This window comes from Apteryx rowi, unplaced genomic scaffold (genome assembly GCF_003343035.1).
Source record: "Apteryx rowi isolate R43461 unplaced genomic scaffold, aptRow1 scaffold_246, whole genome shotgun sequence".
Taxonomy (NCBI): domain Eukaryota; kingdom Metazoa; phylum Chordata; class Aves; order Apterygiformes; family Apterygidae; genus Apteryx; species Apteryx rowi.
This window is the reverse complement of record NW_020448819.1, coordinates 269,176-282,601: the sequence shown is the minus strand read 5'-3', so window position 1 is coordinate 282,601 and position 13,426 is coordinate 269,176. Positions and strand designations below refer to the sequence as shown.

At 38.3% G+C, this 13,426-nt stretch overlaps 1 protein-coding gene across 1 annotated transcript in view; it reads right to left on the bottom strand.

Moving 5' to 3' along the window:
• HECTD2 (HECT domain E3 ubiquitin protein ligase 2) overlaps positions 1–13,426 on the bottom strand; it is a 40,564-nt gene that overhangs the window by 25,890 nt on the left and 1,248 nt on the right. Inside the window, exons 2-4 of the mRNA XM_026066701.1 lie at positions 8,112–8,241; positions 2,883–3,021; positions 558–660 (exon numbers count right to left, since the gene is read on the bottom strand). Coding sequence (XP_025922486.1) covers positions 558–660; positions 2,883–3,021; positions 8,112–8,241 — 372 coding nt within the window. The remainder of the gene's footprint in view (positions 1–557; positions 661–2,882; positions 3,022–8,111; positions 8,242–13,426) is intronic.

Genomic DNA, 13,426 nt, shown 5'->3' with positions numbered 1-13,426 from the left:
CAACGGCCATGAGCATTCAACAGTTATTTTGCCTAGGTTCAGACCCTACTGTCAATATCAAATATCACAAGCACATTTTGCTCTGTAACAGGCAGAAAATATTAATTTAGCATGGAGTTGAAAGATTTTTCACTCACAGATACAATCTTGCCCAAGCAAAATTGAATATGCCACCACAGCACAAGAATAACTATACTACTTGAGCCCAAATTACACTTTTTTTAGGAAGAGGGAATTTCAGGTTCCAGGTTTGCCTGGGCCCCTGCATTAAGCTTGCACTCTTTTAAACCACAGTTTATATAGAAAGTACCTAAGCAGTCATAGTGTCACAAAGCAAACTAAATACTTGTGTTTTAAAGCTACATGTATGCTTGAAATGTAGTTACTTAATCTGAAATGAATACATCAATGGTAATCCAACAATAGCAGGTGAGATCACGATAAAACGATCTTAGCTGGTTTGAGTAACTAGCCAAAAGTCTTAAAATTATGATTGTCTAAACATTTTGAAGATGCAAAGCACAAAGTGCTAAATAACATTACGAATTATTTCCTACCTTAAATGCAGCATTTATCTCCAGAAAAGAATCAAATGATGTAGAATAAAAATCATGTACAGCTTTCCAATCTCCTGATGACTTAGCTTTTTCCATATCATCCCTAGAAATAATGTATTAAAATATTGGTAATTAAATATAAATGCTCAATCTTCCCAACAACAGACACTAAATGCCTTAAAAGGAGAAGAAGAAAAAAAACACCTTTCCATTTTATATTGTGCTCTCACTCTAAAGTTTCTTCAGTAAGCATATTCAGAAGACAGGCAAGTATAAGATCAATGTCTTTCTAACATCTCCCTTGTCATTGTAAGATCATGGTCTTACAAGAGAACAAAAGCATAGATTGTGCTTGATACACCTGAGCAACGTCTCTTATTCAAAATGTTAATTCATGGTGTCACAGTTCAGTACGGTAAGACAAATCATTAGCAGAACAGAATTATGCTGAAGTAGCACTCCCATGATGAAATTTCTGTGACTAATTTATTTATTTTGAAATATGCAGGCTCCTAAACTAGTTAATTTGATTATTATCCATACCAAATTTTATTTCTCTTCCAATTTTTTTCAACTAAAATTTAGACTTTGAATGTGACTGTACATATTCTTTGAAGGGACAAAAAAAAATCTATGGATTTACCCATAAATTTAAGTATTGGACCTGTAAAGCTTACCTGTATATGAAATTGTTTAATATAATAAATTAGAAAAAATGAGATCAAAAATATTCAAGCACATCACAGAATTACAAACATTATCTTAGCTGTCTACAATGCTGGTGATGCAATCCCAGTTCTCTTCCTCCCAGATAAATGGCTTTTTTTTTTTTAATATCTAGTACAAAGAAATCATTAGTGGGATGTACCAAAATGCTAGTGACAATTTTTTTAATATTTTACTTGAAAGAGTAGTTCTCAATAGTTATTATACAGAAGTCAGATAAAAAGTCTGAATATGGAAAAAATTCAGCACCTCAGATCACCTGAACACTGGCAAAGGATCATCTTTTGCCAAATTATCTTTACACCTGTATCCTTTTGCACCAAATAAATACACTGACTAACTGAGAAGCATTCCTTTTCCTCACTGAATGCAAAAAATTTCAAACACGAAAAAGAGCAATGAAGAGGATATGCTCATATGTCTCTTAGAGCAGCTGTGATTTTTTCCATCTGTTTGAAAAATGGAAGAATCAGGCTTCTTCCAGTAATACTTCCCCCCATTTCCCTACCAGGATTCTTGTACCAGTAAAAACATCAAGGATATAACAGCAGCACAATGCTGCTGTGTGGGTGCTAACACTCGGGGCAGGGGGAGGAAAATAAAAGCCACACTTTGAGTGGATTAGTGAATACCGCTCCAAGAACATATCTATTCTAATGAAACACTCTGCCAAAACAGGTATGTTGCGGCATTACAGGCAGAAACCCCTAGTGTAGACTGCTTATGCCACTAGTTTTTCTACAAAGTTATACCATTTCCTCAAACGACAGCGTCACTGTCACAATTTTGGGGATAATGGATAGCTGTGCTAGGTAGTGTAAAAGCTGCTCCCTGTCCCCAGCCCCCAGGGTGGCCTGAGCAAAGCCAGCAAAACGCTGTAGTGCAGACCCGGATCCAGGACACAGGCTGTACTAGTTACGGATGATTCAGCCAGGTTCACTGGGGATTTCCGGGAGCCTGGCTAAGCCAGCCTGGCATGTCCTGAGTAACGTAACTATGCTGGCAGAAGTCTCATGCAGATACAGTCTGGACGAAGGGTCTGCAGAGACCTGAAACGCTGGAAGCAGAACACAAGACGCTGCTTCTGATGAATTCTGATTTCCTTTTTGCTAAATCAGTGCTATAGGACAGCAGCATAAAAAATATTGTCTGCACAGACTCTTTGCCCTAAGTTCACCGAAATAAAGTTTTTAAACATAGCGCTTCTCATACAGAAGTGCTAGAATAGCATTTGGGAGTACAAAGAGTTTGAAATGGATTTTCCAGCCTAGGACCAGCCGTGCTTATTTGTTCCAAAACTAAGCATCTACTGGATGTCAGGTGTTGGATTTCCAACTCCCCAAGTACAAGCTTTCCCATTTCTTGGGCAGAAAAACACTTCAAGCTAGAGAGTCCTCTGACCATTTCATAGCAACGGCAGTATCAATCCCATTACCGCAGCTGGACTAACTGCAGCTATTACCTTCTATCTACTAACTGGCAGTCACACTTAATGGGTTCCCTCATTTGAGGCCAACAAAAAACAAATGTACAAATTAGAGGCAAAAAATGAAGAAAGTCCAAACAAAGTATACTTTCAGAAACACCAATGCAACTTACTGAAAATCTTTCACAGTTTTGGTTCGGATGGGAAGGGAAGGTTCAGGATGGATCGGTGCTTTCAGTTCCTGTGGTAGTGTATCTATAGAGATGCGCTGCTTTTGTCTAACATCGAGGCAAATAGGTGGCAGATCTCTCACTTATCAAAAAAATGTAAACAACAATAAATACAGTGCAATCATATACATAATAAACATATTGAGCTAGTAAATGATACGTGCATATGAACTAGGGAAAAAAGAAGAAAACTTATAATGGCCAGTTACGCGACTTTTAAACCCTTACGCATTCCTAGTAATTTTCTTAGAACTATCTTTCCAGACAGGAAAGACATTTATAGTAATTGAAGGAAAATAATACCCTATGAAGAACAAAAATTGTGTCCTGAGGTCATAACTAGGTCTTTGCAAAAGCAGGGGAAGCTGCAAGCTGTTAGTGAACAGGGAAAAACTTCCACAGTGTTTCTTGCTATCTTCCTATGTGGCAGTGGATCCTGCCTGCTCCCTCCTACCAACGGGAGGAGAAAACTGGCCAGTCTGTCTCTGAGCTAGGTCTTCCTGGAAGGAGGGAGCCTTGGCTATTTTATACCGGAACCGGTGGCCCAAGCTGCAAACACAGGATTTGTCTACAAACCTCCCCTCTCCTGTCACCTCTCCCCTGCAAAATCACAACTGAATTACTGGCATACTGCTGACAAAAAAGCCGGTGACCCATGTTCCAACTGATTAATTTTAAGGAAAATAATAAAATACTGTACATACATAAGATGGACTGGTATTACATCTAGTGTTACAGCAGTATTTGCACCACACAAAAACCCCCCCAATTTCATATGTAGTATCACATTCAAAATGAGCGCTACAAAATTTTCATTAAATCGATTTGTAGCTGTAGATGCTCAACTTCTCTGAAAATTAAGTCAAGTACCTTCTAAGGTCAGATATACAATAAAATGCCTATTCTGAACATCCCAGGTAGCTCATAACCTCACATCCACCTGAATCTATAAGGAACTTGAGGTAAGTAAGTTGGAACATGATAGCAAAAACTAGCATAATGCTCTTAATCTTACAAAAGATGCCAAGAAATTAGAGTTACCCAGTTTGATCCAGACTGTAGAATTTACTGTTTGAAAAGACAAATTGCACATGAATGTCAGCAACGTCCATGACGTTGGTAGCATTCTCCATTACTGGTTTGTATTTCATTTGAAAGTAACGATAGACAAACTGCAACACCAGCGGTCCCTAAGGCTAAGAAAAATCTCAAGCACAACCAGACCAAAGCCCAACTATTTCTGACATACAAGGACAAGTCATCAGTCTGATTGCCTATGCTGTCATATATAATTACACCTAGAGCTGACTGTGGATCCTAAAGAATCTCTCTCATAAATTAAACGGGATATGCAAGTGCTCTGTCTTTCAGAGAATTATTGCTGGCACAGCAGTATCTTTCAACATTTCTTCTAAGTAAATTTGGCTGCCTATTCTAAGTACAAATACAGTGCTTTAACAAGGTCTTTCTCCTATTCCTTACTTTATATTTGATCCAGGAACATGAAAAAATACTCTAATGCAGCATACACAAGCAGCCATTCTACTGAGTCTCTTCTCAAGTATCATTAAAATGCTGTTTTTATCTGATTTATACTGCACATTTTAAAAAAGCATTTATATGAATTCTGATGCACGTTTGGGACCAAAGACACTACCTAAAAGTGACCTCAAAAGTCAAACATTAAACCAAACCCCTCTAAGAACTCCCCCCCCCATAATTCCAAGGATTTTTTTTTTTTTTTAATAAACCAAACATTAAAGTACTATCACTACTCTGCTGCCTACTCCATTTATCACAGCAGGGAAACAGCTGTGATAAATGCTAACAGCTAATAAAATCCCCCAAACCCAAGGGCAGACTCTTTTCGCTCCTGCTAATGACAGCCGAACAGCACGCGACTGGCTCAGCTCCCTTCATGAGAAGGCAATAGAGCAGAGCTGCCCTCAGCCCCCTGCGTACAGCGCTGACTCGAGATATGGAACTTTGCCCATACCCACAGCTGGAATTTTTAAGCCATTTAAAGAGAAAAGTAGTAATCACAAACAAACCGGACGCGGAGATACTAAATTAATTCAAGGTACCAAACAATCCCACTGTGCAACTGCTCTGCTCTCGCACATCCTTCTCTGAAAGCAGGATGGACTGGCTTAAAAGAAATTAAGATGGTCTTTTATTTTTTTAATCTATGAAAGACAAATCATTTTAATTCAACTCTCATTCTGTCTTCTCAATATCTGAATGAATTAAACTTTGAATTAAAACCAGCTGAATACACTGAAATGAAGAAAATATTCTCTCTGCATCTGTAGAAGATCTACTGCTGACAGAAGCTGTTTCTCACTTCAGTAAATTGCCACTGCAGGTGCTAAGCTGGTAACTTGCACCATTCCAGTGCTGCAATTTTCTTTAAAATACACGCTGCTTAAATTGGATACATTAAAACTGAGTTTTAATAACATGTTTAAAGCATATTGTCATCTTCAATGTTTTGCCATAATTCAAGTTTATCTGTAAATATATTTATCTGTCTGACATTCAAAAATATTCATTAAGATCTGTCACTTGAGTTCCGTTCAAGAGAAACTTGAAACTTTACGTACTGAGTTGATAGGCAGCAATAACACAATCCTACAAGACAAGAAAAAGCAATCACTTCTGGCTGTTTGCCCAGTTACATCAAGTAAAATGACTTTGCAGTGCATGACTGCTTCGGGAACGACCAAGAACTTTGCGAAAGAAAATCTCACAGATACGAAGTAGAGCTGACTACTACAAAGAAATGCAGGATGAATGAATCTAAGTAGCAGTATTTTCACAGCAACCAACGCAGCTACAGGCAGATGAAAATTTCCAAAGTAGTTAAAGCAAACAAATCTTACTTGTATTAATAACATTATAGAAGAACTAGAACAATTAAGCATACAGATTTCACTGCATTTTTCGCTAGATCATTGTTGCATCATAAAACTTGTTATATAAATTCAGTCTTTGTGGCAGCTACATAGCAAATGAACTTCATCCTACCTTTCATGCTATACTATCAGCATTACCTTCGCTGTGCTGTTACTTTTTCCAAAGAAATTAACATTCTTCTAACTCGAGCCTACCAAAGTATTACAGTGTACATATATATATATACACACACACAGTATGTGTATATAGACATTATTTTGACTTTACTAACCAAACATCATTCCTGAACTCTAGAATACCAACAGAAATGTTTTAAAACGTGAAGTGTGTTACAATGATCATTAAAAAAAAAGAAAAGAAAGGATTTCTTCTATTTGGAAGGGTACTGTATTTTTCACACTGCTTAGTCTGATACTAGATTTAGTTTTACTTTGTCCTAAATTTTTGTGAGAAGCAGACTTGCATATCATAACATGAGTGTGTGTTAAACAACTACCCAGACAGAAGCTTAAAGGCTTACAACTGTACAGGAAATAATTAAGGCTTCTGGTATGAGGAAGATAAAGTAGGAGTCTACGAAACTAATGCATATACTTTTCTGTTAAAAAGGCTAGCACAGATGAGTAGTTGATATGGACAAGTGGTCATTTTTAGCTTCTGAGGTAGAAGTGTCCTGATTTGAAAAGGCAAAACATTTTATTTCTCTCTGACCTCCTTCAGATTCTGACAAAACTGTAACTGCTTACATGCAGTTCAGATATGCAGGCTTTTCTTTAAAATATACAGGGGAGAGGAATGGCCACAGGAAGGTGGTTCTCCTGCTTCCTCAGGGAGGCCTTACAGCATTCACAGGAATCACCAGAGCTCTGCTTTGCAGCATGTTCTTTCTGCCTTGCCCCATGTATCACCCTCAAATACACTGCCTCTACTTTACCCTTGGGAAAGTACCAGCAGTGGAAAAATTCTTCACTGGCCATCTCCAGTCCTCTTTCTTTGCTCTGTGTGGTACAAAGCGACTTGAGTGAAGTAAAAAATCCTGTTCAAACCATGCAAGTTAAAACAAATTATGTCTTTTACAAATAACTGCCTAGTGTGTTTCCATGATCAGGTTTTTTGAAGAAGGAAGCACCTCCCTACTCAGTGTCAAAAGCTATTACTACTACTCGTCCTCCTCCAAAAAAAAAAAGTTTTGCATTGACTGTTACGTTTGCAGGATAGCTAGCAAGGATGTGAAGACTATCTTATTAGAGGATCCAATCCCACAAGTTATTAGCCACCTCTTTCTGCACAAATTTGAAATTGACAATTTCTCTGTCCACGGATTTGTTTCAAACTCATTACTTTGATTCTTTAATTAATGCACTCTTTCTTTCCAGCTTCAAATTCACTCAAAAGTGCTATAAAGACAAAGAGTTAAAGAATCACAGAATATTGAGACCGAAATGGACCTGCCCAGAGGCAAGACTAGCTACTGCAAGTACAGCTCATACAAACCTGACAAATGTTCATGCAGTCTTTTCTTAGAAGTCTGAAGTTACTGAAATTCCATATCCTGTCACAAAAATCTATTTCAACATCTTTGATGCTAAAATTTTTCAGGTCTATCCACAGTATCATCTTATTAGACTTTGTGATTCTAGCCTATCATCCTGAATACACAGATCCACTTTATACCTTTCAATCAATTATCTCTACCTCATAAGATCACAGTAACTTTCATTCTCATTTTTAAAGGTCTTCAGAAATCACTATTCTTTGCCTACAAGTTTATTTTGTGTCATTACTGGCCTTCATCTTCACTGAAAAGCAGCAACTGATCAACCGTTGCCCTCAAAAACCCTATGCTTGCCTCATTCCTGCCATCCTTCTTCAAATTTAGTCACAGTCAAGTTTTCTTGACACAGTTCTGATACAATTTCTAGAGAAATCTGTCATTTGACTGCAGTTAGACAAACAGCATCTACAGACAGACTACTGAATCTGTAATTTCCTTTAAAACTACAGATGATTACTTTATCCTCCAGCTCTACTACCAATTTGTTTTTCTTATCCATCTTGTCCTCTGTGACATAACTTCTCCAGAGTCCCTTCTCCAAGGATGCCAGGGACTGTCATCCCACTGACTGTACAATGCACAGTACAGTGTAATTCAATGAAATCTAGATTTTCTGGCACTAGCACAACACAAATATTGGCAGAACACTGAGCACCTTCTTAAATTGGTAACTAAGTAACACAGGAGTTTTATTCTCTTACCATTTTTGATGTTAGGTATAACAAGTTGCGTAGGTGGACTTCTGCTTCCGGTGCTTTCTTTCTTTTGGTTGATAGTTGTGATGAAATTGCTGAAAGTGGAAAATTGATTTTTGGCTCCTCTCTCCAACCCCTGTAATTAAGATGACAGTATGCTATAAAGGGCTAATACATTACTGCAAGAGTAATCTTACTCATGAGGTATTATACAGAATGCTTAAATAACTTATCTTGAAATAAGAGAAGTAATATTTAAATAAGACTTAAACAATGTTTCAGCAAGTTTGTTCCAAATTCAATCATGAAAGACACCATAAAATTCCTTTCCATTTCTCTCCTGTTCAAAAACTCATGTATTAATTTACAGTATGTAAAGCCATCTCTAGATAAATGTGAGCAGGACACAATATGATTTGAATATTTTCAACGATATTCTAGTTTTCCATAATTCAAATTCCCTCATATGCCTTGCCGCATCCATCTCAGTTTAAGACAAAAGTGTCTCATAGTCCTTTTTCAAGATATCCCTGATGTACTGAAGTAGTTTAGACAAACTTCCTGAGACTTGAAGTGTGTATCCGAGAATGCTATGAGCTACTTGCTAATAAACTCCAGATAATGCCTAACTGGATAAAAAGCTCTAATGATTCAAAAGTTTCAGCATCAGCTGCCACTGAAGAAAGGCCAGCCAACACTCATTTGTTAACACAATGTTAAAAAACCTTGCTTGAACATCTGCATGTGCTGCCATCAAGGAGTCTGCGCAAACCCTTGCTAACACATCGAGTGCTAATGTGCTTTAACAGGAAACTGTGGTGAAGTAACACAGCAGAACGTGCACGGGATTGCGCCAGTCACTCGTGCTATTAAACACGTTTATTTACTACAGAGAATTTGCAAAGCACAGGTGAGCTAAGGGGTTTGTCCGAGATGACAGAGATTCTAGTTTCCACCTCAGCTCCAGAAGATCAGATGACACTCAGCAGCGGCGGATGCTGCAGAGACAACACATACTGTCTTCTTGCGCAGCAGGATTTTCATCCTCCCATTAACCTAATGAGCACTTTGCTTGATAGCCAACACCTGCGCTCTCACAGTCGGGAAAAAAATGAATGTTTTTGTAAGACTGGAGAGATTCCACACAAATCAAAAGTGGGATTCCCCAAACCAAAATAGAAACTCTAAAATAATAAACACATTATTCTACAAATTTTTTTTAAAAACATGCATTTCTACTTCCTTTAAAAGAAATAAATTTTGGCCAAGACACGTAGCCAGAGTTCTGTGGAAAGTACTTCACTCCCACCACAACATCCTGAAATACCACCAGAAAGGTAATAGAGCCCATAAACCTGCCATGCTCCAGTGTGTGCACCCTGGTACACTGCCAGGAATTTTAAAGAACTATGGCACAAACAGTCATTTTCCCATGGCTTATAGCTCAGCAAATAGCAGGACTTGGCTTTAAAACTACTGAGTTTCAATTTCTATCTTAAAATTCCTTGTATGCAACAAATATTCAAAAATAAAATAGAATTAATTCCTATTATTATTATTTTCTATTCTAGAACATCCAAAACATGGTTTCTTCTGGCACCTGGCCAAAAAATACCCCAGACCCTGAACAAACATAGCAAGATGTGATCAGCCAAAGAAGGACCTCAAAGCAAACCCAGATTTGACGGTTAGCTGCTGTGCCACAAAACATATGCTCTAGACAGAAGACTTCCTTGAGCCTTCACACATAATTCAAAAAAGGAGCTTTTATGAAGCAGGCTATTATGACAGCCTTTTTGACTGATATAACCTTTCCACAGCTTTCTACATTTTACACCAGTCTTGCCATTGCAATAGTATAGTTGTACAGGCATTTAAACAGGTTCTTCTTAATGCCACCTCCCCGAGAAGCGATCAAAAAACCCCAAACTTACACATACCACTTAACTGCATCATCCTGCTCCAAGTGCAATTCCAACACTTTTTAAATAAACATATGGAAACGGGCTTTACTGGAAAAAGCCCTGGAGGAAAACCAGGAAACTACACGCTCATTAATGAGGATCTCTGACGTCTCCTGGGAGAGTAATGTAGGACAAGCGTACAGCACCACGTCACACTTGAAAAACTTTGTAGGAGGTCAGTCAGCCTCTAGAGCCTGACTCACATGCTGCCTTCACAAAAAATGAACCCCCACATAAAGAAAGAGCATGCTTAAGCAAGTCAGTGGATCAAAGCGATCTTTAATCCTCTTTCTTAAGAGCATATTAATAACTCATAACACTTCTTGCTTCTTAGAGAAAGTTTTCAAAAACAGTAAGCCTTCCATAAGGCTGGAGAAGTACTAGCCTTATACTTCATAAATTTATGCTTGTCATTTCTGAAATTAAATCAGATGGTGAAAAAAAGTCAAATGATTTGTGAAGAACAAGTAGAGACTACTTTCTGGGAAGAGGGAAAAGGAAAAAAAGAGACCATCTAGAAGAGCTTCTCAAAAATCCTCCGCTTTAGCTCTAACATCACTTGCTCAAGACCCATCTGTACGTGGCAAGCAAAGGCCAGGGAAGAGTAAAAGGCTTTCCTCTCTATGCATACAACACGGAGGACACTCAAATTACGTGAAAGCAGCCGTCAATGCAACAGCCTACTTGTGAAGTACAATATTCCTTTTCATTTAAGTCTTGAAGTTGTAACACAGGTTTACGTTCGCTTTATGTTCCTACCTGTTCCTGCTTACTATATGGCAAGCTTTTTAACTTCCTATGGATTTCTCTTCAGAATCTGAAAACTGACATCCATCATCCCTAACACATTGGTTTTTATCACCACTTGACCCATAAGGAAAGCCTGAACTAAATGGAATAATACAATCTCCACTATGTTTTGTTGCTTTCATTTCTCAAAGAAGTAATCCTTCTCCCATGGTTCCACATGGTCCTCAGCTAGGAAGCAGCACAACGCAGACGGCAACAGCAGTAGTCATGTAAGCCCTTTATTCCTGCTTGCTACCAGCTTAGACTCAAGATGTGACATCTTTCACACACATGCTCTTATGAGATGGATGCTACTGTTACCTATTGACTTACTCAAATTCCAGCCTTCTCCACAGCTATCATGGAGCCTGGAAACTGGTTTTAAGGATGTGTCACACCTTTGCATGGCCTTCTAGGAATGCCATGCCATGCCAATCTGTGGTGGGTCATTAGGACATTGAAGAAAATACCAATTTCACCAAGAAACTGGGAGATGTTCTGAGACAAGGATATCTGAGGCTCGCTGTTCATATAGAGACTACAAGGTAAGTCAACACACAGTGGCTACAAATATAGACAAAACAAAGACACTGAGAAAATTAAGGCCATTGGGAGTATTTTAATAATTGTATCAGGCATTTGTTTTTAATGGAAGGGAATTTTAATGGGAAAACCATGAATATGTAAAGAAATTTTAAAAAAAGACATTAATTTCTCCCATTAGTCATCATATCAAATTACAATTTTTCCTCCAGTTTAATGAGGATGCTGCAGAAAATATATTTTACTTTGAAAGTATTTTAGAGCATCTGATTAAGTAACACTTGTTTTTGATGTTCAATCAGAGCTTTTAATACAAGAACTTGTATTAAAATCATTCTGTGATTTTAAATTGTGAATCTAGCAACATATTTTATAAATACCTGGAATTAGATGCTTGTGCTGGTCAGAACTAAGGTTCAGCAGACCAGTAGTCCAATAGCTTCTTTACAGCAACTTACAAAGGTCTTGCAAAAGGATATCTGTGTTCCCTACTTGGTATATTTGGATCAAAATTTCTTCCTATTACACACAAAGGAATACAGCACTATGGGAATATCTATTACATCTTTCCACAAAACTGTCTCTCCATGCTACACTGTTAAAACCTGTATGCATCTCTTTGTAACTTCAAAATCTCATGTGCGTTTGACAAGCAGTCACACCTAGCCAGATCTGAGCTCCTCTCTAGCAGGTCAGCTTGGACAACTCGTGTCCTGTGGGCTGCAGGTCAGCTTGGACAACTCGCGTCCTGTGGGCTGCAGGTCAAAGATACATGAAGATATGCCATTTACAGCTAGGTTAGCTCTCTTGATTCTTTAGGACACTTTGCTCCCTGATTACACACATTTGTCATTAGCCCGACACATTTTAGACCAGCACTCATACCTAAGCTTTAAGGGACTAGCATTTGCTTATCAGAGTCTGAAGTGGAGATTTTCAAAGATGCAAATGATTCCTGGGTACTTCTCCATGACAGACTCCCGAAACTCTCCCTCCAACACTTTACTTGAATCCCAAGATTGAATACATGGGATTTCTTCCAAATTCAGAGAGACTTACAAAGCTGAAAGTCCTTCAGGAGATCGGAATGCTGTAGGCAAAACACAAAGGGGCAGAATGGCGCAAAGGAGTTTGCAGTTTGCCCACAATTACTTGGTTTAACATCACAGTTATTTCAGAACGGTCATAAACATTAGACAATTTCTTAAAGTCAAGCTGTATAAAGTGATAATTTCTAATAAGTCAGATATTAATCAAAACTATTGAACTAAAGGCTCGTAACTGTATTACTATAGGATCGGTAACATTTTTGCCTCTGTTAAGCTAAAGTAAGCTATGCTAAGCTTGAATGTTGAGCTATTTAAAAAAAAATAAAAAGCAACTTATGCCAGGAAAATTTTATGTTTCATAACATTATGTAGTCAGCAGAAAGTAAATTTTGACTCTAGTAAGATTTAAAAAAATCTCGAATAAGGTTTACGAAATGGAATTTTTCTGGCAGATTTCTTTTGCACATTTTCACCCGAGTTAATTCATACAACAGTTACCGAAATGTTTTGTCATCTTTCCTTTAACACAACGTAAAAACGAAAAAGACCTTTCAAGAAAAAACTTAAAAACAAAGAAGTATTTCCCAGCTGGTTCTTCTGCCGTAAGTGCATTACAGACTGAACCTCTCCACCCCCAAAAGCTTAACGAATACTCACAGCGCTGCAAATCCTGTCATGACTAACCCAAAAGGACAGACCGTTGTAAAATGTTAAAGAACTATAAGTAGATTGAGAATTTATAGCTTCATTATGTCACTGCTTGCAGATGCACTTGTTATTTTTAAGAAACTTGAATGAAAGCCACCCAGAGGAAGAGACCGTTAAACCGAAACGATGCCTTTTCTTCCCTTCTTTTTGACCCCGGGCAGAGCCGCCGGCGGAGCGCGCCGCGGCGAGACTTGCGCAGGTCTCCGCTGGCCGCGGCGCTGCCCCTCCGCGGCGCGGGCAGGCAGAGGCGCCCCCGGCCCCGGCCCCG